The 21,280-nt window shown below is 44.0% G+C and overlaps 2 protein-coding genes across 5 annotated transcripts in view; both read left to right on the forward strand.

Annotated features, from left to right (window-relative positions):
- Positions 1-2,089: 2,089 nt before the first annotated feature.
- Positions 2,090-13,069, forward strand: ddx59 (DEAD (Asp-Glu-Ala-Asp) box polypeptide 59). The gene is made up of 7 exons (XM_064952599.1): positions 2,090-3,330; positions 7,856-8,041; positions 8,586-8,675; positions 8,946-9,197; positions 11,168-11,320; positions 12,149-12,277; positions 12,728-13,069. Exons 1-7 carry the CDS (start codon positions 2,437-2,439, stop codon positions 12,992-12,994), a joined length of 1,971 nt encoding a protein of 656 aa, XP_064808671.1. The 5' UTR covers positions 2,090-2,436; the 3' UTR covers positions 12,995-13,069.
- Positions 13,070-13,142: 73 nt separating this feature from the next.
- Positions 13,143-21,280, forward strand: part of LOC135524783 (uncharacterized) — a 37,770-nt gene continuing 29,632 nt past the window's right edge. For 3 of the 4 annotated variants that reach the window (XM_064952601.1, XM_064952602.1, XM_064952603.1), the window contains exons 1-13: positions 13,146-13,274; positions 13,508-14,627; positions 14,826-15,939; positions 16,101-16,191; positions 16,281-16,333; positions 16,572-16,673; positions 16,801-16,905; positions 17,062-17,172; positions 17,654-18,087; positions 19,253-19,313; positions 19,439-19,584; positions 19,692-19,755; positions 19,902-20,075. In XM_064952601.1, coding sequence (XP_064808673.1) covers positions 17,900-18,087; positions 19,253-19,313; positions 19,439-19,584; positions 19,692-19,755; positions 19,902-20,075 — 633 coding nt within the window. In that variant the 5' untranslated portion in view covers positions 13,146-13,274; positions 13,508-14,627; positions 14,826-15,939; ... (4 more) ...; positions 17,062-17,172; positions 17,654-17,899. Of the gene's footprint in view, positions 13,275-13,507; positions 14,628-14,825; positions 15,940-16,100; positions 16,192-16,280; positions 16,334-16,571; positions 16,674-16,800; positions 16,906-17,061; positions 17,173-17,653; positions 18,088-19,252; positions 19,314-19,438; positions 19,585-19,691; positions 19,756-19,901; positions 20,076-21,280 lie in introns of those variants that run through there. The other variant, XM_064952600.1, reaches the window with a different exon arrangement.

The following is a 21,280-nucleotide window of genomic DNA, read 5'->3' on the forward strand; positions in this document are numbered from 1 at the left end:
GAGTCATATATAGTTAGAGAACATTGAACAGAAAAGGGTATCATTACATTACATTTAAGTCATTTAGCAGACGCTCTTATCCAGAGCGACTTACAAATATCAATAACTAAGTTTGAACAAAAATTCATATACATACTTGATGAATTTGCTTAATAATTTGTTGTGGTTCAGGCTTGTATTGTCAGTTGCAATTATTTACATGATATATAATGCATCATTCCTTTATTATGTGGATTTGTAGTCCTAGTATGCATCATCATTGATACAATTAGGCTAGTTGAACGCAACATTATTCATTGAAACCACTTCGATGTGAGATTTGCAGCTATGTCAACATGTCAATTTGCTTCTGACATGTTTGTAAATCAATCAAATGTATTTATATAGCCCTTCTTACATCAGTTGATGTCACAAAGTGCTGTACAGAAACCCAGCCTAAAACCCCAAACAACAAGCAATGCAGGTGTAGAAGTACAGTGGCTAGGAAAAACTCCCTAGCAAGGCCAGAACCTAGGAAGAAATCTAGAGAGGAACCAGGTTATGAGGGGTGGCCAGTCCTCTTCTGGCTGTGCCGGGTGGAGATTATAACAGAACATGGCCAAGATGTTCAAATGTTCATAGATGACCAGCAGGGTTAAATAATAATAATCACAGTGGTTGTCGAGGTTGCAACAGGTCAGCACCTCAGGAGTAAATGTCAGTTGGCTTTTATAGCTGATCATTCAGAGTATCTCTACCGCTCCAGCTGTCTCTAGAGAGTTGAAAACAGCAGGTCTGGGACAGGTAGCACGTCCGGTGAACAGGTCAGGGTTCCATAGCCGCGGGCAGAGCAGTTGAAACTGGAGCAGCAGCACGGCCAGGTGCTGGGGACAGCAAGGAGTCATCAGGCCAGGTTGTCCTGAGGCATGGTCCTAGGGCTCAGGTCCTCCGAGAGAGAGAAAGAAAGAGAGAGAGAAAGAGAGAATTAGAGAGAGCATACTTAAATTCACACAGGACACCGGATAAGACAGGAGAAGTACTCCAGATATAACAGACTGACTCTAACCCCCCGACACATAAACTACTGCAGCATAAATACTGGAGGCTGAAACAGGAGGGGTCGGGAGACACTGTGGCCCCATCCGATGATACCCCTGGACAGGGCCAAACAGGCAGGATATCACCCCACCCACTTTGCCAATGCACAACCCCATACCACTAGAGGGATATCTTTAACCACCAACTTACCATCCTGAGACAAGGCCTAGTATAGCCCACAAAGATCTCTGCCACGGCACAAACCTGACAGGAAGATCACATCAGTGACTCAACCCACTCAAGTGTCGCACCCCTCCCAGGGACAGCATGGAAGAGCACCAGTAAGCCAGTGACTCAGCCCCTGTGATAGGGTTAGAGGCAGAGAATCCCAGTGGAAAAAGGGGAACCGGCCAGGCAGAGACAGCAAGGGTGGTTCGTTGCTCCAGAGCCTTTCCGTTCACCTTCCTACTCCTGGGCCAGACAACACTCAATCATATGACCCACTGAAGAGATGAGTCTTCAGTAAAGACTTAAAGGTTGAGACCGAGTTTGTGTCTCTCATATGGATAGGCAGACCATTCCATAAAAATGGAGCTCTATAGGAGAAAGCCCTGCATCCAGTTGTTTGCTTAGAAATTCTAGGGACAGTAAGGGGGCCTGCGTCTTGTAACCGTAGCGTATGTGTAGGTATGTACGGCAGGACCAAATCGGAAAGATAGGTAGGAGCAAGCTCATGTAATGCTTTGTAGGTTAGCATTAGAACCTTGAAATCAGCCCTTGCCTTAACAGGAAGCCAGTGTAGAGAGGCTAGCACTGGAGTAATATGATCAACAAAAACTATTTAATTAGATTTTAAAAATATACTAATCCAGATGCAGATTTTTTTATTTTATTTGCGTGGATTAATGTACATTTTCCCTTCTCCCAATGGATTTTTTTTTTTTTGTAAATGTTTGCACCCCCGTTCGGTTGGTGGCGAAAACACACCTTTTGCGTGTAGTTCGCCATAAAACCCAAAGAAGAAGAAAAAGACTAGAGACGTCATCAACATGAGTCTGCTTTCTGAGTGAGTCGACGTTGGATAATATGCTTTATGCTCGCTAGCAGCTAGCTTCAGTTTGGGTGTTTACTTCGATATCTTTGTGTTTTTCATCAGCAATTAATAATTCGTTTTGTGTGTTTACTTGCGTCGTTTTGATCTTTAAATCGCAATGTAATTGCGCCAAAACCTGGTGTTGTTTTGTATCGCTAGCTGGTTAGGCTTGAAGTTACTAGCGTTTGCTAGCTGATGCCCACTCATCCATGTACAGGTGTCATTATCACTGAGATAGTCTTTGATTAACGTTAAACATCGTGTATATCGTATTCGTAACCGTCTGTCACACCCATTCATGCTCTTTAGGATAATACTTTGGAAACATGTTTATGCCAAGAGCACTGAAAGTGAAGAGACCAACAGACAACACAAGTCAGGTGCTTAAGAAGAAGTGCAAGGTGAGCCAGGAGGGAGAAAAGGAAGGCAGTGATGACACAGGACAACCCCGCAACCACAGCCTAAAGACTTCCACTACAGCTCCCTATGAGAGTGTAGAGACCGACATGAACGCTGAGACACAGGTGAAGCCTGATGACCAGGACGCACACCTTCCAACCCTGGAGCAGGGTACATGGAGTCCTGTACGAGCACCAGAGGACCAACAGTCCTCAGAGTCTGAGTCCAGCACCGAGGAAAGCGAAGAAGAGGAGCCTGTAAAATCCTTCAGAAAGAGCCAGAGATGGCCCGAACCAGGGGAGCCCGTCTGCGTCATGTGTGCTCGCTTCGGGGAGTACATCTGCGACAGCACTGACAATGATGTGTGCAGCCTAGAGTGCAAGGCCAGTCACCTGGCTAAAATGGGCATGAGCACAGGGGAAGATGCCTTTAACCGAGATGACACAGAGGAGAAGAGGACTTCACAATGTGGACAGCCAGCCGTTGACAGAGCTGGCAATACTGTATACAAGGACTATTCCTACAAGGAAGATGCATTTATCTCTGGGTTGACAGAGGAGCAAGTGCAGCGAGTAAAGCAGGAGCTGGGCATTGTGACAGAGGGCAGGGAGGTGGGCAGGCCCATCGTAGAGTTTGAGCAATGTAACCTTCCCTCAACTCTCAGTGCCAACCTGAAGAAGGCAGGGTATGAGGCGCCCACCCCTGTACAGATGCAGATGGTGCCTGTTGGCTTGGCTGGCAGGGATGTGATTGCCAGTGCTGACACGGGTTCTGGGAAGACGGTGGCCTTTCTGCTGCCAGTGGTAGTGTGTGCTTTGAAGGTATAGTGAAATACAGTTTTTGTGGCTGGCTTAATTATTACACTGTATTATCACACTGGCTGCCAGTGGTAGTGTGTGCTTTGAAGGTATAGTGAAATACAGTTTTTGTGGCTGGCTTAATTATTACACTGTATTATCACACTGGCTGCCAGTGGTAGTGTGTGCTTTGAAGGTATAGTGAAAAACAGTTTTTGTGGCTGGCTTAATTATTACACTGTATTATCACACTGGCTGCCAGTGGTAGTGTGTGCTTTGAAGGTATAGTGAAATACAGTTTTTGTGGCTGGCTTAATTATTACACTGTATTATCACACTGGCTGCCAGTGGTAGTGTGTGCTTTGAAGGTATAGTGAAATACAGTTTTTGTGGCTGGCTTAATTATTACACTGTATTATCACACTGGCTGCCAGTGGTAGTGTGTGCTTTGAAGGTATAGTGAAATACAGTTTTTGTGGCTGGCTTAATTATTACACTGTATTATCACACTGGCTGCCAGTGGTAGTGTGTGCTTTGAAGGTATAGTGAAATACAGTTTTTGTGGCTGGCTTAATTATTACACTGTATTATCACACTGGCTGCCAGTGGTAGTGTGTGCTTTGAAGGTATAGTGAAATACAGTTTTTGTGGCTGGCTTAATTATTACACTGTATTATCACACTGGCTGCCAGTGGTAGTGTGTGCTTTGAAGGTATAGTGAAATACAGTTTTTGTGGCTGGCTTAATTATTACACTGTATTATCACACTGGCTGCCAGTGGTAGTGTGTGTTTTGAAGGTATAGTGAAATACAGTTTTTGTGGCTGGCTTAATTATTACACTGTATTATCACACTGAACTGAACTGCTGGGTCTGAAAGGTTGTTTTTTTCATGTGGAACTGTGGTGTCCTCTGATACACCTAAGAGGACTTGTAGCGAGTCAGAGTTGGTCGTCTTCTTCTGCACATCAGACAGAGAGGTTAGAGTCCTTAAAAAAAAAAAACAGAAATCATCACAGTCAAACAAATAATATGTAAGGCTGTGAGGAACGTTGCTCTGGTGGATGTGTGTCAAACACATCTGCACCATTGAAAATAGTGGGGGAATCGTTGCTTTTGCTCTGGGAAAACACCTTAGTGTGGTGGTGTCAACCACATCTAATAATAAAAAATAATAATTTATTAAAGTTCTATAGCTCTTTTCATTACAGAAAGAGAAAAGAGAAAAGCTTCTGCAGGTTTGTAGAAGGAAAAAAAAGACTAACTAATTCTGTTTTAAAGTCAAATAATGATAAATTAGAGTACTTTTTTTGTAGAAGTAATTGTATTGAAACTGGCTTGTACAGTTCAAGTCGGAAGTTTACCTACACTTAGGTTGGAGTCATTAAAACTCGTTTTTCAACCACTCCACAAATTGTTGTTAATAAACTCTAGTTTTGGCAAATCGGTTAGGACATCTACTTTGTGCATGACACAAGTCATTTTTCCAACAATTGTTTACAGACATATTAGTTAACTTATAATTCACTGTATCTCAATTCCAGTGGGTCAGAAGTTTACATGCACTAAGTTGACTGTGTCTTTAAACAGCTTGGAAAATTCCAGAAAATGAAGTCATGGCTTTAGAAGCTTCTGTTAGGCTATTTGACATCAATTGGAGGTGTATCTGTGGGTGTATTTCAAGGCCTACTTTCAAACGCAGTGCCTCTTTGCTTGACATCATGGGAAAATCTAAAGAGATCAGCCTAGATCTCAGAAAAGAATTGTAGACCTCCACAAGTCTGGTTCATCCTTGAGACCAATTTCCAAAAGCCTGAAGATGCCACGTTCAACTGTACAAACAATAGTACGCAAGTATAAACACCATGGGACGTATCCACAGTAAAACGAGTCCTATACCGACATAACCTGAAAGGCTGCTCAGGAAGGAAAAAGCCACTGCTCCAAAACCAGCATAAAAAAGCCAGACTACGGTTTGCAACTGCACATGTGGACAAAGATTTTACTTTTTGGAGAAATGTCCTCTGGCCTTATTAAACAAAAACTGTTTGGTCATAGTGACCATAGTTATGTTTGGAGGAAAAGGGGAGGCTTGCAAGCCAAAGAACAACATCCCAATCGTGAAACACTGGGGGTGGCAGCATCATGTTGTGGGGGTGGTTTGCTGCAAGAGGGACTGGTGCACTTCACAAAATAAGTGGCATCATGAGGGAGAAAAATTACGTGGATATATTGAAGCAACATCTCAAGACATCAGTCAGGAAGTGAAAGCTTGGTCGCAAATGGGTCTTTCAAATGGACAGTGACCCCAAGCATACTTCCAAAGTTGTGGCAAAATGGCTTAAGGACAACAAAGTCAAGGTATTGGTAGTGGCCATCACAAAGCCCTGACCTCAATCCCATAAATTTGTGGGCAGAACTGAAAAAGTGTGTGTGAGCAAGGAGGCCTACAAACCTGACTCAGTTACACCATCTCTGTCATTAAAAATGGTCTAAAATTCACCCAACTTATTGTGGGAAGATTGTGGAAGGGTACCAGAAACATTTGACCCAAGTTAAACAATTTAAAGGCAATGATAACAAATACTAATTGAGTGTATGTAATCTTCTGACCCACTGGGAATGTGATGAAATAAATAAATCACTCTCTCTACTATTATTCTGACATTTCACATTCTTAAAATAAAGTGTTGATCCTAACTGACCGAAGACAGAATATTTACTAGGATTAAATGTCAGGAATTGTGTAAAACTGAGTTTAAATGTATTTGGCTAAGGTGTATGTAAACTTCAAACTTCAACTGTACCTAGTACAGGCTCGGCTTGGTGTGAAAAGCTCATTAGTGTTTATCAACTCATGGTTGTGAAAAATACTGGAATGATTTTTCTCATAATATGGAGCAACAAAGGAGGAACTTTTTAAAGTTGAAAAAATAAATAAAAGGAAAATCAAGGTTTGTCAGAACGGTCTCTATAACCAATATCAAGGTTTGTCAGAACTCTATAACCAATATCAAGGTTTGTCAGAACTCTATAACCAATATCAAGGTTTGTCAGAACTCTATAACCAATATCAAGGTTTGTCAGAACTCTATAACCAATATCAAGGTTTGTCAGAACTCTATAACCAATATCAAGGTTTGTCAGAACTCTATAACCAATATCAAGGTTTGTCAGAACTCTATAACCAATATCAAGGTGTGTCAGAACTCTATAACCAATATCAAGGTTTGTCAGAACTCTATAACCAATATCAAGGTTTGTCAGAACTCTATAACCAATATCAAGGTTTGTCAGAACTCTATAACCAATATCAAGGTTTGTCAGAACTCTATAACCAATATCAAGGTTTGTCAGAACTCTATAACCAATATCAAGGTTTGTCAGAACTCTATAACCAATATCAAGGTTTGTCAGAACTCTATAACCAATATCAAGGTTTGTCAGAACTCTATAACCAATATCAAGGTTTGTCAGAACTCTATAACCAATATCAAGGTTTGTCAGAACTCTATAACCAATATCAAGGTTTGTCAGAACTCTATAACCAATATCAAGGTTTGTCAGAACTCTATAACCAATATCAAGGTTTGTCAGAACTCTATAACCAATATCAAGGTTTGTCAGAACTCTATAACCAATATCAAGGTTTGTCAGAACTCTATAACCAATATCAAGGTTTGTCAGAACTCTATAACCAATATCAAGGTTTGTCAGAACTCTATAACCAATATCAAGGTTTGTCAGAACTCTATAACCAATATCAAGGTTTGTCAGGACTCTATAACCAATATCAAGGTTTGTCAGAACGGTCTCTATAACAAATATCAAGGTTTGTCACAAAGGACTCTATAACAAATGTCAAGGTTTGCTGCGTTTCAACCTCACTGTTGGCACCGTTTTCAGCTAGAAGTACCTCGGCTAAACTTTGAAAATCCAGCACAGCTGTTAACCCAATTTTGAACCGGTCCCTCACTGGGAACTCTTTGAAGCAACAGCGATGAGTAATTCATATGCACTGGCCTGTTTTATGTTCTGTAGCTTAGCTACAATTTCAAATGACAGGCTATACAATGCAGATAGCCATGAGAAGGGAAGACTACAGCCATTCAAAAACTGATGCAAATATAGATTTGTCTCGATTCTTTCTATGTGCCAAGTACAGTTACCACTTGCTATAAGAAACATTTAGGTTAATTTACACTGCGGTATGTGGTGAAAACAAGTAGATCTAACCTTTAAGCATTTTACGTGGCTTTGCGTGATGTAATTCATTGGCTGATTATATTGGTCTGGTAAGAGCAGACTGACGTCCTGATAGTGTGATTATCACTTTTGGGCCCAGCTTCAAAGCAACCTGGAAGTAGCAGAATTTCTCTCCCCAAAAGTCTGATGTAAAACTTTAACCTTAACCCTTACGGAGCCTAACTCTTAAGGTTGTTTCCAGAAATTAAAACCTAAAAAGTGTGGAAGTTACCTGAATTTTGCTACCCTTAGACCAAAAAGCTACTTGTTGTTAATAAATATTGTCTTGATTCCTCCCCAATCAGAGGCTAGTGGAGGGTGGTCTCGGTGGTCCGGCAGCTCTCATCCTGACCCCCACCAGGGAGCTGGCCATCCAGATCGAGAGGCAGACCAAGGAGCTGGTGATGGGCCTACCTAACATGAGGACTGGCCTGCTGGTGGGAGGCATGCCCCTGCCCCCGCAGCTCCACCGCCTCAAGAGCACCATCAAGGTACAACGTTATCTCAACGTTTCTCATGACGCTGTACAATAGTGTACAACGTTACCTCAACGTGTCTCATGACGCTGTAGAACAGTGTAGAACGTTACATCAACGTTTCTCATGACGCTGTAGAACAGTGTACAACGTTACCTCAACGTTTCTCATGACGCTGTACATTAGTCCACAATTGTTACGTCAATGTTTCAAAGAGAGTACTGGACAGTATTAAGTCAATGTTTACCAGACATTTTCTACATGATGTCAATATTAAATAACCCATAACCTTGCAATGAAGGCCCTCCATAGCTTAGCTACAATTTCAAATGACAGGCTATACTATGCAGATAGCCATGAGAAGGGAAGACTACAGCCATTCAAGAACTGATGCAAATAGACTTGTCTCGATTCTTTCTATGTGCCAAGTACAGTTACCACTTGCTATAAGAAACATTACATTTATTTATTTAATTAATACAGTTTGATTAACCAAACTGTATTTGTTTTTCTCTTAATTGCCCTCTAGATAATCATTGCCAACTTAATTGCCTTCCAGATAATAATTGCTACCCCAGGACGACTGCTGGAGATCCTGAAACAGAAGGCAGTGCAGCTGGATGGAGTGAGGGTTGTGGTGGTTGATGAGGTAAATATGTCTTCTCATAGCATTAATTGAGAACACTATTGTGCAGTCATTTTGAAACGATTTAAAAGGCCCCTTCCCTTGTGTTTAACAAAGACCGTGCACATTAATCAACATTTCACATCGATGTAAATGTACCAGAGTTGGCAAAAGAGCACATATTTGTAGATTGACTTAAATTGAAATGGGATTGACCCCCATCCCGTGTACCAGTAATACTATATTAACATTGTTCAGCAGAATGAAAAATAATTTGTCCTCTTATGAGTGCAGGCAGACACCATGCTGAAGATGGGCTTTCAGCAGCAGATCCTGAAGGTTCTGGAGAACATCCCGGAGGAGCACCAGACCCTGCTAACATCCGCCACCATCCCCAAGGACACAGAGCAGCTGGCAGCCCGACTGACCCAGGACCCGGTACGTATCGCCATCGGGGACAGGAACCAGCCCTGCGCCGACATCCGCCAGATAGTGCTCTGGGTGGAGGAGCCCTCCAAGAAGAAGAAGCTCTTTGAGATTTTAAATGTAGGTGATTTTTCAATAGCTTTTCTTCAGTGTACTGGGTTGTGTTCATTAGGCAGCAAACGGAAGAAAACAGACTGAAACAGGGAGTTATTGTTTTCTGTTGTAAAATTATTTAAAATGTTATCCGTTGAGTGGCCTCATGAACACGACCCAGGTGTAAATGACATTTTAATGTTAATGTGGGAATTTTAATTACAGGTTACTGGCATTTTCTGTATATTGTCATAAAGCATCTCAGCAAGGAGTGTTATTAAAGACCTGCTCCGAAACTTTGGCAACTACTACGTATTTTTTAAACCTCCCACTTTGGGCTGGATGTGTCAATGTGTAATCCCTAGTTTGAAAGCAACTGTTTTTCTTGAATCTGTGCTGTGCCATTTACCTTACATTTCCCCCCATGTGGGCCAGCCCCCTAGCAAATATAGTTCTAGCCAATGAGCTTCAGTCTCTCTGCATTTTGAGTGACAGCTAGCAAGACTCACACACAGCATAGTGAGACAGAGCAATGACGTGGTGCACATATCTGCATGTGATGTAGTACACAATTTTCTGCAACCACTTTTAGCTTGTGAGTGCTACTGGCTAAAAAAATTATACAAAGTACTGGAGAATCTCTTAACTCTGTCAAAAGTGGGAATTCCTGCAGTATCCTGAAGACTCCCACTGGACGATATTAAGACAGTTGTCGCTGCAGCCCTGTTTCCCCTATCCAGAGGAAATGGGTTGGCCCTCAGCCATGGCTTTGCTCCAGGAAACTGAGCAACGGTTCATGCCATCTATTTTAGGTAGGGAGCGGGAAGAGGCTGTGCTTTCACAGACCCGTTGGCAAAATGGCATTAGATCTGCTTAGATCCATGTTACCATCCAGGGGGATGTTGACTTGTACTCCTATATTTCACCTGCAACCCACAGTCTATTTTCCAACAATTTAAATAGACTTGTTTTCTTCCATACTGAACAAAAATATAAACCCAATATGTGCTGAAATAAAAAATAACAGAAAAAGTTTGTGCACAAATTTGTTTACTTCCGTGTTAGTGAGCAATCCTCCTTTGCCAAGATAATTCATCCACCTGACAGCTGTGGCATATGAAGAAGCTGATTAAACAGCATGATCAATACACAGGTGCACCTTGTGCTGGGGACAATAAAAGGCCACTCTAAAATGTGCAGTTTTGTCACACAACACAATACCACAGATGTCTCAAGTTTTAAGGGAGCGTGCAATTTCATGCTGACTGCAGGAATGTCCATCAGAGCTGTTGCCAGAGAATTAAACGGTTTGTCGAGATAGGTGTGGAATAACCTGACCCCATCGAACACCTTTGGGAATTGGAACGGCGACTGCGAGCCAGACCTAATCGCCCAACATCAGTGCCTGACCTCACTAATGCTCTTGTGGCTGAATGGAAGCAAGTCCCTGCAGCAATGTTCCATCATCTAGTGGAAAGCCTTCCTAGAAGAGTGGATGCTGTTATAGCAGCAATGTTCCATCATCTAGTGGAAAGCCTTCCCAGAAGAGTGGAGGCTGTTATAGCAGCAATGTTCCATCATCTAGTGGAAAGCCTTCCCAGAAGAGTGGAGGCTGTTATAGCAGCAATGTTCCATCATCTAGTGGAAAGCCTTCCTAGAAGAGTGGAGGCTGTTATAGCAGCAATGTTCCATCATCTAGTGGAAAGCCTTCCTAGAAGAGTGGATGCTGTTATAGCAGCAATGTTCCATCATCTAGTAGAAAGCCTTCCCAGAAGAGTGGAGGCTGTTATAGCAGCAATGTTCCAACATCTAGTGGAAAGCCTTCCCAGAAGAGTGGAGGCTGTTATAGCAGCAATGTGCCAACACCTAGTGGAAAGCCTTCCCAGAAGAGTGGAGGCTGTTATAGCAGCAAATAGGGGACCAACTCCATATTATGAGATGTTCAATGTAATGTAGTGTATTTCCTCATTACCTGTGTGTTTGTTTTGCCCACCCAGGACGGAAAGCTGTACCAGCCTCCGGTGGTTGTGTTTGTGGACTGCAAACTTGGGGCGGACCTACTGTGTGAGGCCGTGAAGAAGATCATGGGTCTCAACACGGTGGCCATCCACTCAGACAAGACCCAATGGGAACGCAACCGCATCCTCAAGGTGAGGCCTGTGGCAGCCAGGTATTGCTTTGTTCATTAGCACCAAACAGAATATGACAGACTGGAAGGAAGGAAAGGGAATGTCAAGACTTTGTCCAATAAGAAACACTCATTTTCATTGACAGATTTAAAACATTAAGAAATGTTGTAATTTGCGTCGTACCCTCGAGGTGTATTCAGTGTAATGTTTAAAGGTTTTCCTGGATACTGGACAGTACCGTACCAATACACACTAGATCCAATGGTGAGAGGAGGCCCCACTGATGCTCTCCCTTCGTTGAGACTGACCATCGGCGGGCAGGCATCATCAGTCCAGTAACAGAAAGACAGCAAATGATTTTACATTTCTTATCATTCATCTGTGCCTATACAACAAATGATCTATTACCAGTGTGATCACAATTTTGTTTTGTTTTTGTTTATATAATTTTAAAATGGTCTGAAGAACATTGGCAGGGCATTTCAAGTATAGACAATTTGCAGTGATACTGTATTAGGCCTATAGCTTACTGCACAAACCTCATGGTTATAGAACTGTTGTTTTTTTAATATGCTAATGTTGAATCCGTTTTTAAGTCTGAGCGGTAGATCTCATTTTGACTCAGAAGTTTGGTTACCACAGCACCAGGATCAGTTTAGCTTTTTTTAAATATCATAATGAATCGGATTACAAGGATAAGACCTGATCCTAGATCAGTGCTCCTACTCTGAGATTCTTTATGAATACGGGCCCAGGTCTGGCTATTATGACTCAAACAGAAAAGCTCGTCACAGGCAGTGTACTTCCATAAAGAGTATTAAACCGTTAAGCTGTTTTGTACCTCCTCAGGGTCTACTCGAAGGGGACTTTGAAGTGGTGGTCAGCACTGGCGTACTGGGCAGAGGGCTCGACCTGGTCAATGTCAAACTGGTGGTCAACTTTGACATGCCGCCCAACATGGATGAGTACGTTCATCAGGTGGGGCAGTTTTCTATTGTTGTGAATGGGGGAAGATCTGGTGTGCTTTTGTCATACAAAAATCAATGTCTGAGACAATATTGGGGCGGCAGGGTAGCCTAGTGGTTAGAGCGTTGGACTAGTAACCGGAAGGTTGCGAGTTCAAACCCCCGAGCTGACAAGGTACCAATCTGTCGTTCTGCCCCTGAACAGGCAGTTAACCCACTGTTCCCAGGCCGTCATTGAAAATAAGAATGTGTTCATAACTGACTTGCCTAGTTAAATAAAGGTTAAAATAAATATATATATATATCTTCTTGCATCTTGGGGGGAGCATCTGACACAGCATCTTTTCTGTATAGTATTGTCTACAAATGGATGAAAGTATGTGTGTGTGGGGGGGGGGTTAGCTACTCAGGTGTCATTGCAAATGGTTCTGTCCGGTGTGACTTTTACTCTCCTTCCTCCCAGGTGGGCAGAGCAGGCAGACTGGGCCACCGGGGCACGGCCATCACCTTTGTCAACAACGACAACAAGCGTCTGTTCCTGGAAGTGGTGAACCGGGTGAAGCCCACAGGTTCCCAGCTTCCCCCCCAGCTTCTCAACTCCCCCCACCTCCACGAGCAGCAGAGGAGGGACAAACAGAAAGCCAAGCAAAGGGGGGAGGATGACATCATGGTCACCAAGAACAACCTCCTCAGCATCATCCGGAAACACAACAGGAGCTCAAAGAGATAGACAGATTATGCTACTTTGTGTTTGTGTGTATATCTGGGTAATTTGTCCATTTTGAATAAATTTATATGAACTTGATTGAGTTGTAATTTCAAGTTGACACGTTTATAGAGTTGTGCATTTTGGAAATATTGCCATCTACTTGTCAAACACGGGCACGGCATGTTTGGGATTTTTTTTGCTGTGGATGGAAACGTAATTTCTGTCTAGTCAATAGCAAATCGCTGATCGGGGTTTGAAATTGACGCGGCGCAGAAGCGAAGACAACCACGACAGTGGAACGGTAAACAAACACAACTGAGTTGAATCTCCTGTCTTGAGGAGGAGGTAGCTGGCATAAATTGAATGCCCAAATTATATTTTAAGTAAACTGATCCGAGTATCATTCTCAGCTTTGTAATGTGTGTTTTTAGACAGCTAACTTAACGTCGCCAACTAACTAAGGTGCCTAAATAGTTCCTGTTTCATTACATGTCCGAATTATCCCGTTGTAAATAAACTTTCAACTTTTTGCAGGGGAAGATGTGCAATTTGAATAGACGTGTCTACGGATAACGTTGGAAACATTTAATTGACGAAGGATGTATTATTTTTTTTAACCATATCATTTTAAAATATCTACAGTACCATGTACTTTATACTCGATACCAAAGGAAAAAGCACACAGCTTTTTATGATAATGTCTTGACACCAAGGGACCCTGACGCCCGAAAATCTTCAAAGATCAGTGTTGAGGTTCCGCGAGAAAATATAAAATACGAGATCATTGGATAAAACCAAGGAGTTAAACTCGACCTGTCTTATTTCTGGCCTGTCACCCGCTCTTGCCCTTCAGAGGGAAAACGGGTGCTACAAGGCGATTAAAACGACAAGTGAAAACACTATGGAAATCACTCCGAATAGCACACCTGCATCTGAGAAAACACTGTCTTTGCAACGCAGAACCAGAACAGGTTCAATTGTCAAAAGCGAATGTAAAGACATCGGCAACGCAGAGGGCTCCAGACAACGCTGGGTCAGCGGTACCGACTCTAGTCAGTCTAAAGTTCTCTCTGAATCAAACCCCGAACGACAGGAAATGCAGCTGTATTACGGTCATTTAGTCTTAGGGACACCTCATCTAAAAGTAAATCGAGAGAAGCTGTTAACCTTTTAAACACTCCAACTAAAGGAGTTTAAAGGTTTCCGTCTAGATTTGCGCCAAAACAACCAGTAACCCCGGGTAAAGTAGACGTGACAACCAGAGGACCAGACCAAAACCTTTTCAACACCCACGAGAAAGACTCCTTTCGAGAAAATCACGGCAAAGAAGGATGCCTTTGAGAGATTGGCTGGGGAAAAAGGCTGTAACAATGGCAAGCCTAGAGAGACTAAAGAAGCACACACAGGTGACCGTGGAGGCTGCGAAACCTGGTGCAACTCACAGTTCTCAGACGTTTCCGCTCAGTAGTCAAGGAGCAAACGTGGCCTCGACCTTTCCGTCAATCCATAGCGATGTAAGCCTGGCAAGGTCCTCTACCCCTGCACCAACATCCTATGTCTCGACCGAGCCTTTGGTCCGATCCAAGCCAGATACCCTGAAGATGGAGAACAGTGCTGTGACAGTTGCGGTCCGGCTGAGGCCATTCAACACCAGGTAAAAAAAAGATTTCTATATCTATTTGATTTATTTTGTTGTTCATTGAAATCAGATTAATTCAGCATTCATCCAGCTCTAATATGGCCCCCTTCTTTAACTGCAACAAGAGTCATCATACTAATTTGCTTATTTATCCATTAGGCCTAATCAGTGATGTAAAAAATGACCCAAAATTTGCCTGACATTTGCTTTCAGGGGAGAAGACGGAGAAAGCATCGCGGGTGATCTTCATGGATAACCAGGAGACTGTTGTTCAACATCCAGACACCAAGCAGGGGCACGCCTTCACATATGACTTCTCCTTCTGCTCTGTTGATAAACATCCAGACACCAAGCAGGGGCACGCCTTCACATATGACTTCTCCTTCTGCTCTGTAAATAAACATCCAGACACCAAGCAGGGGCACGCCTTCACATATGACTTCTCCTTCTGCTCTGTTGATAAACATCCAGACACCAAGCAGGGGCACGCCTTCACATATGACTTCTCCTTCTGCTCTGTTGATAAACATCCAGACACCAAGCAGGGGCACGCCTTCACATATGACTTCTCCTTCTGCTCTGTAAATAAACATCCAGACACCAAGCAGGGGCACGCCTTCACATATGACTTCTCCTTCTGCTCTGTAAATAAACATCCAGACACCAAGCAGGGGCACGCCTTCACATATGACTTCTCCTTCTGCTCTGTTGATAAACATCCAGACACCAAGCAGGGGCACGCCTTCACATATGACTTCTCCTTCTGCTCTGTAGATAAACATCCAGACACCAAGCAGGGGCACGCCTTCACATATGACTTCTCCTTCTGCTCTGTAAATAAACATCCAGACACCAAGCAGGGGCACGCCTTCACATATGACTTCTCCTTCTGCTCTGTTGTTCAACATCCAGACACCAAGCAGGGGCACGCCTTCACATATGACTTCTCCTTCTGCTCCGTTGATAAACGCGACCCCGGCTTTGCCAGCCAGCAGACAGCGTTTGAAAAAGTGGCCAAGCCTCTTCTGGAGAGGGCCTTTGAGGGGTTCAACACCTGCCTGTTTGCTTACGGTCAAACTGGGTCGAGGAAGTCCTACACGGACATCTCACTCTGTTTCTTTCTCACTCGCTTTTCTCTTCACACACACACACACACTAGCTGATTTTGTGTTGTTATCACGAGTCTCCTTTTGTTGAATCCAAATGTGTAAAATTGGACGATGTTCCTCTATCCTTCTGCTGTATGATGGGTTTCGAGGAGGCAGGGCTAACACCAAGATTCTGCGAGGAGCTCTTTTCTCGGCTGTCTGCAGTTGACAATCAGGAGGTGTTTATTTGTATTTTATTCATAGCAAGATATACACTTTGTTGATTCTGTCGAGTTGTCATGTAAAGCATTTTGTTTTTAGTTTATTTGCCATGTGAAATGAATACATTAGAAATCTTACTCAATCAAGCGCTCACGACAACTTGGCTGTTGTATAACAGGTCACATGTCATCTGGGGATGAGCTACTTCGAGGTGTACAACGAGAAAATCCATGACTTGCTCGTGTTCAGGGAAGAACAAAAACACAGCTGTGAGTAGGACAAAATGATTTTCAAAAGCCATTTTTACTTCCATTCTACTAAATGATCTTAGTAATGACAATGTTCTCTGTGTTTCTAGCTGAGGGTGAGGGAACATCCAGTCGACGGGCCTTATGTTGCTGAGCTGTCCACGTGAGCAAACCTTTGGTTTCCATGAATGTCTTGTCATGTGTAATGATGGCTTGCTAGTCTTAAGGATTCACTCAGTGACTGTATGTTTTCTTCAAGAACGTGGTGAGCTCCTATGAAGACATTCAAGGTGCTTTACAGACATGCTTTCTGAACACTGATTAACACTTTTTGAACACTTATCAAAGTGATGAAGTCCGTGTGTTGTGAATTCCCACTCTTTTCCCCCTTCTGTTTCCAGGGTTGGCTGGAGCTTGGGAACAAGCAGTGAGCCTCTGCAGCCACAGGCATGACCGACAAGAGCTCCCGATCCCACTCGGTCTTCACCCTGACCCAGACCAAGGTGAACCTCTCCGGCACTCTGTCTTTGTGTTTTAGCCTCACTGTCCAGTGCATCTTTACAATCTACCTCTAGGGAGCATATAGCATGTTTCTGTTTGAATACACACATTTAGTGTGTGTGTGTGTAGAATGAGTTTGTGGAGGGGGAAGAACATGACCGCAGAATCAACCTGGTGGACTTGGCCGGCAGCGAGCGCTGCTCCTCAGCCCAGACCGGCGGTGACCCCCTCATGGTGAGCACGCTCTGTACACTGCTGTGTTTCCACGGCTTTCTTTTACTCATCCACATTTTCAATGGTCATAGACACCGTGTAGACATCCAATGCTGTAGGTGTCATGGAGGGCCCCGGTGATGCGTTGTGCGTCCTATTCCCCTGTCTGTATCTTAGGAAGGTGCCAGCATCAACAAGTCCCTGCTGAGCCAGTGGAAGGTGATCTCTGCACTGTCAGAGCAGGCCCAGACTTGGAGGAAGGTCTTTACCCCCTGCTGTGCTCACGTGGTGAGTGAAAGATGCTTCACTGACAAAAGAGATAAATGCCTCTTATACAGACATATGGGATGGGCTTCATTCCATTATAATATAGTCAGTTGAGAGATTGGATTGAAATGGAATGGACCCCAACCCTGCCACACTACAGTATCATCAAGCCTGTGAAAGAGTGATTCTGTGGGAAACTCAACCTGAGCATCCACAAATAGTCAATTTTGTATAGATGGGGAGGGGGTGTGTGTGTGTGATTGGGAAAAGCACTGCCCCACATAAAAAATAAATGTAGGAAAAGTTTTTGTTAAACGTGCACCTAATATCAGATCATCTTGCAATTCTCTGTGAAGCTACATTTCATCCAGGTTTCATATAACATTGCGAGAGAGGTTTGTGAAGTCATTTTGTCAAGAGCTTTGCGTGAATACCGTTTGCATCTCCACCGTTTGCATCTCCACCATGTCCGAATACCCTTTCCTGTCGCCTTGTTGTCCAGGCTGCTGAAGGAGAGCCTGGACGGCCATGATCGCCACCCTGAGCCCAGCGGGCAGCAACGTGGAGGAGAGCCTGGACGGCCATGATCGCCACCCTGAGCCCAGCGGGCAGCAACGTGGAGGAGAGCCTGGACGGCCATGATCGCCACCCTGAGCCCAGCGGGCAGCAACGTGGAGGAGAGCCTGGACGGCCATGATCGCCACCCTGAGCCCAGCGGGCAGCAACGTGGAGGAGAGCCTGGACGGCCATGATCGCCACCCTGAGCCCGGCGGGCAGCAACGTGGAGGAGAGCCTGGACGGCCATGATCACCACCCTGAGCCCGGCGGGCAGCAACATGGAGGAGAGCCTGAGCACGCTGCGGTACGCCAAGCAGGCCCGCAGGATCATCAATGTGGCCAAGGTCAACGAGGACACCAACGCCAAACTCATCAGAGGTCAGCCCCTCATCCCTCGCCCTCCCATGCTGCCACCAATCTCTCTCTCTCTCTCCTTTTCTCATCCGTCCATCACCAGGTTCAGTTAACTAGCCATCTCAACTGTCATGAAGGTATTATTCAAAGGAAATTACTGCTCCACATTTCCTGTTCTTTTGGCGCTAGGGGAGCTCTTGCAAAGGCTGTATTTTACACGGGAAGAGGAAACGGTGCAGAGGTTGTGACCATCTAACTTTTTATGGTTTAGTACCATATGTGTATTAAACAGAGGAGGCAACTGCTCCGCCCTCAACCGTAAGGCTCTCCAGAGGGTAGTGAGGTCTGCACAACGCATCACCGGGGGCAAACTACCTGCCCTCCAGGACACCTACACCACCCGATGTTACAGGAAGGCCATAAAGATCATCAAGGACATCAACCACCCGAGCCACTGCCTGTTCACCCCGCTATCATCCAGAAGGCGAGGTCAGTACAGGTGCATCAAAGCTGGGACCGAGAGACTGCAAAAACAGCTTCTATCTCAAGGCCATCAGACTGTTAAACAGCCACCACTAACATTGAGTGGCTGCTGCCAACACACTGACACTGACTCAACTCCAGCCACTTTAATAATGGGAATTGATGGGAAAGATGTAAATATATCACTAGCCACTTTAAACAATGCTACCTTATATAATGTTACTTACCCTACATTATTCATTTCATATGCATACGTATATACTGTACTCTATATCATCGACTGCATCCTTATGTAATACATGTATCACTAGCCACTTTAACTATGCCACTTTGTTTACATACTCATCTCATATGTATATACTGTACTCGATACCATCTACTGTATCTTGCCTATGCTGCTCTGTACCATCACTCATTCATATATCCTTATGTACATATTCTTTATCCCCTTACACTGTGAATAAGACAGTAGTTTAGGAATTGTTAGTTAGATTACTTGTTGGTTATTACTGCATTGTCGGAACTAGAAGCACAAGCATTTCGCTACACTCGCATTAACATCTGCTAACCATGTGTATGTGACAAATAAAAATTTGATTTGATTTGGTGGGAGGAGGTATAGGAGGACGGGCTCATTTGTAATTGCTTAAATGGAACTGTATCAAACGTATGGGAACCCTGTTTGACTCCGTTGTATTTATTCCAGTCATTACAATGAGCACATCCTCCTATGGCTTCTCCCACCAGCCTCCACTGGTATCAAAAAGGTAGGTTACTGTTTGACAGTCATACATGTGATGTAACAAAAGCTCATACAAAATGGCACTGAACTTTTTTTTCTGTTTCAGCAGCAATTTAACAATGTCATTTGTGTGGGTCTTTGTTACTCGAGCTGAAAGCTGAGGTAGAGAAGTTACGGGCGGCTCTGATGAGCTCTAAGGGCAACGAGCCGGAGAAGATGGGCCTCTTCCAGCAGGAGATCTTGGCTCTGAAGAGCCAGCTGACGCAGCAGGAGAGGGAGATTGCCGAGGCCCACAGGTGACAACCATAAAATCTGCACACATCTTGTCCCAGAGAGGCTATGTGGCAAAAAATACTACAACTGCAGTACTCAACTTGAATCTGATTCCTTCGCCTCTTGTCAGAGCGTGGAGAGAGAAGCTGGAGCAGGCAGAGAAACACAAACGTGAGGAAACCAATGAATTACAGGTCAGCTTATAACTGAACTAAAAGCGACCTTTGTCTTCATAATCAGTGTTTCACTGTATCGACCTCCCTTCCACATTCCTCTGGCACATTTCAGAATATAATTTCCCCTCCTAAATTCATCTGTTTCCCTCTCTTCTCCCCACCAGGAAGCGGGCTGTGGACAACCGACTACCCAACTTGGTGATCCTGAACGAGGACCCACAGCCGTCAGAGATGCTGTTATACATGATGAAGGAGGGACAGACCAAGGTCGGCCAGCACAAGTCAGAGTCCCCCCACGACATCCAGCTGTCTGGGGCCCTTATCGCCGACCACCACTGGTGAGAAGGACTGACCCACCACCACCTCAAAAACCATAGCCTCGTTTAGCCTTCTAATGACTCCTGGTTGTCTCACTTGTTGCTGATTTAAAAAAAAACATTCATATTGCGTCTTGTACGTATTGCGTCTTGTGTCTTGTACGTCTTGTGTCATGTACGTCTTGTGTCATGTACGTCTTGTGTCATGTACGTCTTGTGTCATGTACGTCGTGTCATGTACGTCTTGTGTCATGTACGTCTTGTGTCTTGTACGTCTTGTGTCTTGTACGTCTTGTGTCTTGTACGTCTTGTGTCTTGTACGTCTTGTGTCTTGTACGTCTTGTGTCTTGTACGTCTTGTGTCTTGTACGTCTTGCGTCATGTGCGTATTGCGTCTTGTGTCATGTACGTCTTGTGTCTTGTACGTCTTGTGTCTTGTACGTCTTGTGTCTTGTACGTCTTGTGTCATGTACGTATTGTGTCTTGTGTCATGTACGTCTTGTGTCATGTGCGTATTGCGTCTTGTGTCATGTACGTCTTGTGTCTTGTACGTCTTGTGTCATGTACGTCTTGTGTCATGTACGTCTTGCATCTTGTGTCATGTACGTCTTGCGTCTTGTGTCATGTACGTCTTGCGTCTTGTGTCATGTACGTATTGCGTCTTGTGTCATGTACGTCTTGTGTCTTGTACGTCTTGTGTCATGTACGTCTTGTACGTCTTGTGTCATGTACGTCTTGTACTTCTTGTGTCATGTACGTCTTGTGTCATGTACGTCTTGTGTCATGTACGTATTGCGTCTTGGGTCATGTACGTATTGCGTCTTGTGTCATGTACGTATTGTACGTCTTGCGTCTTGTGTCATGTACGTCTTGCGTCTTGTGTCATGTACGTCATGTACGTCTTGTGTCATATACGTCTTGTACGTCTTGCGTCTTGTGTCATGTACGTATTGCGTCTTGTGTCATGTACGTCTTGCGTCTTGTGTCATGTACGTCTTGCGTCTTGTGTCATGTACGTCTACGTCTTGTGTCATGTGCGTCTTGTGTCATGTACGTCTTGCGTCTTGTGTCATGTACGTATTGCATCTTGTGTCATGTGCGTCTTGTGTCATGTACGTATTGCGTCTTGTGTCATGTACGTATTGCGTCTTGTGTCATGTACGTCTTGTGTCATGTACGTCTTGTGTCATGTACGTATTGCGTCTTGTGTCATGTACGTCTACGTCT

The sequence above is a fragment of the Oncorhynchus masou genome, chromosome 31 (assembly GCF_036934945.1).
Source record: "Oncorhynchus masou masou isolate Uvic2021 chromosome 31, UVic_Omas_1.1, whole genome shotgun sequence".
Classification (NCBI taxonomy): domain Eukaryota; kingdom Metazoa; phylum Chordata; class Actinopteri; order Salmoniformes; family Salmonidae; genus Oncorhynchus; species Oncorhynchus masou.

Excerpts from the sequence above, each read along its gene's own strand:
- ddx59 (XM_064952599.1), top strand. The coding sequence starts at position 2,437 with ATGTTTATGCCAAGAGCACTGAAAGTGAAGAGACCAACAGACAACACA. Across the intron at positions 3,331-7,855 it reads TGGTAGTGTGTGCTTTGAAG|AGGCTAGTGGAGGGTGGTCT; the intron begins GTATAGTGAAAT and ends CTCCCCAATCAG. Across the intron at positions 12,278-12,727 it reads TGGATGAGTACGTTCATCAG|GTGGGCAGAGCAGGCAGACT; the intron begins GTGGGGCAGTTT and ends CCTTCCTCCCAG.